We start from the raw sequence: 3,420 nt of genomic DNA, 5'->3' as shown, positions 1-3,420 counted from the left end.
TATTTAAAAGCTTCATCCTCTACAAAACTACAAAATTTCCAGCATCATGTTTTTTTTTCCTTCTAATTTCTGTTTAGCAAGTTCCGACTTTGACAAGTCTGACCTGCTTAACGCAAACGATTCTGGCCACTCATAACTCAAAATTACCGCTGAAGTCCCAAAATGCCCTTCAACACATTTGAGAAACCAATGGTACTGAGGGTAGGTTTGTCGTTTCCACTAGGTCTGCACCTACTGGGTTTTAGGGCACTGAAAAACTATACATATTACATATCACCGCAAAAACTAATAAAAAATAGTAACAAAAGGAACCATTGCATGCTTGGTTTGTATTTTAACACAAAGATTCTTGCTCTTGTCTGATGATAACTTCGAGCTTCTTGACCTGTTCTCTAGTTTTCATGAAATGAAAACTATACCTTTTAATTTATTGGATTCACAATGATCTAAGAAGAACCGTACAATTGAACATAACAATCTTCATCAATATCGTCATCATCATCATCATATCATCATCATCAGTCACTTCGCAAAAAGAAATGCACAAATTCAAAAGAAGCTTTTAACATGTACTGTCAAAAGAAGAAAATATATGTTTTCATTTCATATATCATAACACAGACTTACTGACTAGTACTGATATTTATGCGTCTTTTCTGAGAAATACTCAGCACTACCATGCCCTCCCTCACTTAACCCGTCAAATCTTTCTGATTTTGCTTACAAAAGTCAGTAGGCACTCATTTAATTCAGTAGAAATACATCACCTTCTCCTTATGACAATCAGTCTTATTTTCATCAACACTGAACAAGCTGTTAGATAAAGACCCATTATTATTATTAATATCAGTGCTACTACTAATCAGCTGCTTAACATCTTCAAGATCATAATCTCCGAAACGGGTATTACTGTCATTGTAGCCGTTTGGTTTCTCACCCCATTGGCTGTTGTTGGCAAAGTTATGATGATCACCTGATATTGCGGCACTAGTAATGTTTCCATAGTTGAGCATCATGAACTTCTGGTTCTGATCTTCAAGCTGCCAGCCCATACCCATTTCTTCTTGTTTGATATTTCCTGGTGGCCTGGTCTCATAGCTAATCTGATTGTTGTTGCAGCTGCCATCAGATGAAGTACTGCAGCTTCCTTCACTTCCAAACATGATGAGGTTTAGATTTTTCTTCGCAGATGGGTGATTGTAGTTCATGGAACCCACAACGCACTCCTGAGTTTGAAAAAGGGAGTAGTTGGTGAGGGAGGTTGAAATGTTTGGCATTAATTCAAATCCTGATGAGAAAGATCCGAGAGTAGTACTAGGGCTTGTTAAGGATGGGGTGTCAGCAGTGTAAGTCATCATGTTAAGATCTTTGTGCATGAGTGTGAGAGGTTGATGAAGAAATGGTTGGCTTTGAAATTGGTGCAGAGAGGAAGAAACAGGAAATGGGGGAGGCTTCAATCTATGACTCTGAGAAGTTGTTAATGAAGGAGCCATATGAGTTTGCATATCCCTGAGCTTCTTCTTCAGCTTGGTGTTCCAGTAGTTCTTGATATCATTGTCAGTCCTTCCTGGCAGCTGAGCTGCTATAATTGACCACCTGTAATTAATAAATTTGTAGTTAATTACATATTCATACTATAAGAATGAGTTCAATATGATTCAGAAGCTAGCAGAAAAAAACCTAATTTTTGCTGGCTTATTTGATTTCCATTCACAGGCAGCTGTTGGTGATTTTCTTTTTAGATCCAAAAACTAGCTAGCATGCATGCACGGAAGATTATCCTAACATGGGTGGATTCTTGATTAGTGCAGCTTATAAAAGATCATAAAAAGAAAAACCATTAAAAAAAACACTAGTTCTGTATTCTCTCTCTCACTCTTTTGTCCTAAATTTTTGTTATTACCCAGTTTGCGAAAAAAAAAATTCATCACCATGTATGAGTGCAAAGGAAGTATGAGGAAAAAACAGCAGACTTGTTATTCCAACGAATTTTTGTTAAGGAAAACAAAAAAGTGGAGGAAATATATACATATGCGCCATACATATGTATACTTGAGACAAGTGGTATAGCAGTAGTACCTGCTTCCAATGCTAGTAAAGAGGGTGCAGATTACTCTGTCTTCCTCCTCAGAAAATTCTCCATGTTTGATGTTTGGCCTCAGATAGTTGAGCCATCTCAATCTGCAACTTTTCCCACATCTTTTCAAGCCTGATCCACAAAACCCAGATTAATTAACCCAAAAATATGAACCGGTTAAAGCATATCTAAGATATCATATCACCTCTGAGAGAGAGAGAGAGAGAGAGAGGTAATTACCAGCTTTCTGAGGGAGAGCAATCCAATTTCCACCAGTTCCATACTTGTCTATGTATTCTTTGAGCTTTGAGTCTTCTTCTGGTGACCATGGTCCCTTCTTCACATTTGCCTTGTCACAACAAGGAGCCCTTCCCATCTCTCTCGATCTCCTTTTCCGGGGAGAAGTCTTTGATCTCTTGGATATGATCCCCTTAAAGCTCCCAGTGGAACCAAAGGTCTTCAGTTTATAAATGGGGATTTTGGCTGGGCTGCTGCTACTGCGACTGCTGGGGCTTATTATATTTATATGTCTTTTCACTTAATAATGGAAAGAGATACTGTAGAGTTGGGTTTTGGACAGCGTACACAAGGATTAATATTACTTTTATATAAGTAATGCTTAAGCTCCATTAAAAAAAAAGTGATGCTCAAGTCAAAATGAGAGAGACAATCATCAGTTGAATTTCTAACTCCTGCATGTGTAATGCCAATTAACTATGCTAATATAACTTTCTAACTTTCCATCTCATAAACGTTGGCAAACACTACGTACATACACATATCAACCTCATTTGGACGCCTTTTCCCTTGAATGCATCCAATTATACATACATGGCTGATTTAGTAGAAACAAATTAGACAGGTAATTGAAATGATAATGGCCAAAAAGGTACATCGAATTTTTCACAGGTTGAAAGATATACCTAATAATTAAGAAAAAGTACTCGAATTAGTAATATGTTCAAATTTAACCACCAACATTTTTACTTATCATATTAGCATACAGCTATACTTGGAAATCTTATATCAAAAACATATATACTTGATAGTTTTACTTGAACCTCTAAATTGGGTGTTTACTGTACATTCAGACCTCCCATCACTCCATGCATCAATAAATTTATATAACCTTCTAGTATAGCAAAATGCTTTTCCTCAAATCAGTCTTCCACCTCCACACCATATCTCCAGCAGCCCCAGATTTGTCGCTTCCAATAGCATTTCTGTTGGAAGCAACCAGACGTTAGTATTACTTACTTCCAGTCTGCACCAACAGTTAGAGTAGTTAGTTCATGGCATAAATTCCCAATTTTTTTAAATTTGTAACCATCCACTATAATGTT

The 3,420-nt window shown here is 37.0% G+C and overlaps 1 protein-coding gene across 1 annotated transcript; it reads right to left on the bottom strand.

Moving 5' to 3' along the window:
- Positions 1 to 570: 570 nt before the first annotated feature.
- Positions 571 to 2,552, bottom strand: LOC126787995 (transcription factor RAX2-like). The gene is made up of 3 exons (XM_050513934.1): positions 2,318 to 2,552; positions 2,080 to 2,209; positions 571 to 1,596 (listed from the first exon to the last, which is right to left on the bottom strand). Exons 1-3 carry the CDS (start codon positions 2,451 to 2,453, stop codon positions 750 to 752), a joined length of 1,113 nt encoding a protein of 370 aa, XP_050369891.1. The 5' UTR covers positions 2,454 to 2,552; the 3' UTR covers positions 571 to 749.
- Between the last annotated feature and the right edge of the window lie 868 nt (positions 2,553 to 3,420).

The sequence above is a fragment of the Argentina anserina genome, chromosome 3, assembly GCF_933775445.1.
Source record: "Argentina anserina chromosome 3, drPotAnse1.1, whole genome shotgun sequence".
NCBI lineage: Eukaryota > Viridiplantae > Streptophyta > Magnoliopsida > Rosales > Rosaceae > Argentina > Argentina anserina.
The sequence above is the reverse complement of the archived record's forward strand: the minus strand, read 5'-3'. Positions and strand labels throughout refer to the sequence as shown.

Excerpts from the sequence above, each read along its gene's own strand:
- LOC126787995 (XM_050513934.1), bottom strand. The coding sequence starts at position 2,453 with ATGGGAAGGGCTCCTTGTTGTGACAAGGCAAATGTGAAGAAGGGACCA. Across the intron at positions 2,210-2,317 it reads TGCTCTCCCTCAGAAAGCTG|GCTTGAAAAGATGTGGGAAA; the intron begins GTAATTACCTCT and ends TTTGTGGATCAG. Across the intron at positions 1,597-2,079 it reads TTTACTAGCATTGGAAGCAG|GTGGTCAATTATAGCAGCTC; the intron begins GTACTACTGCTA and ends TATTAATTACAG.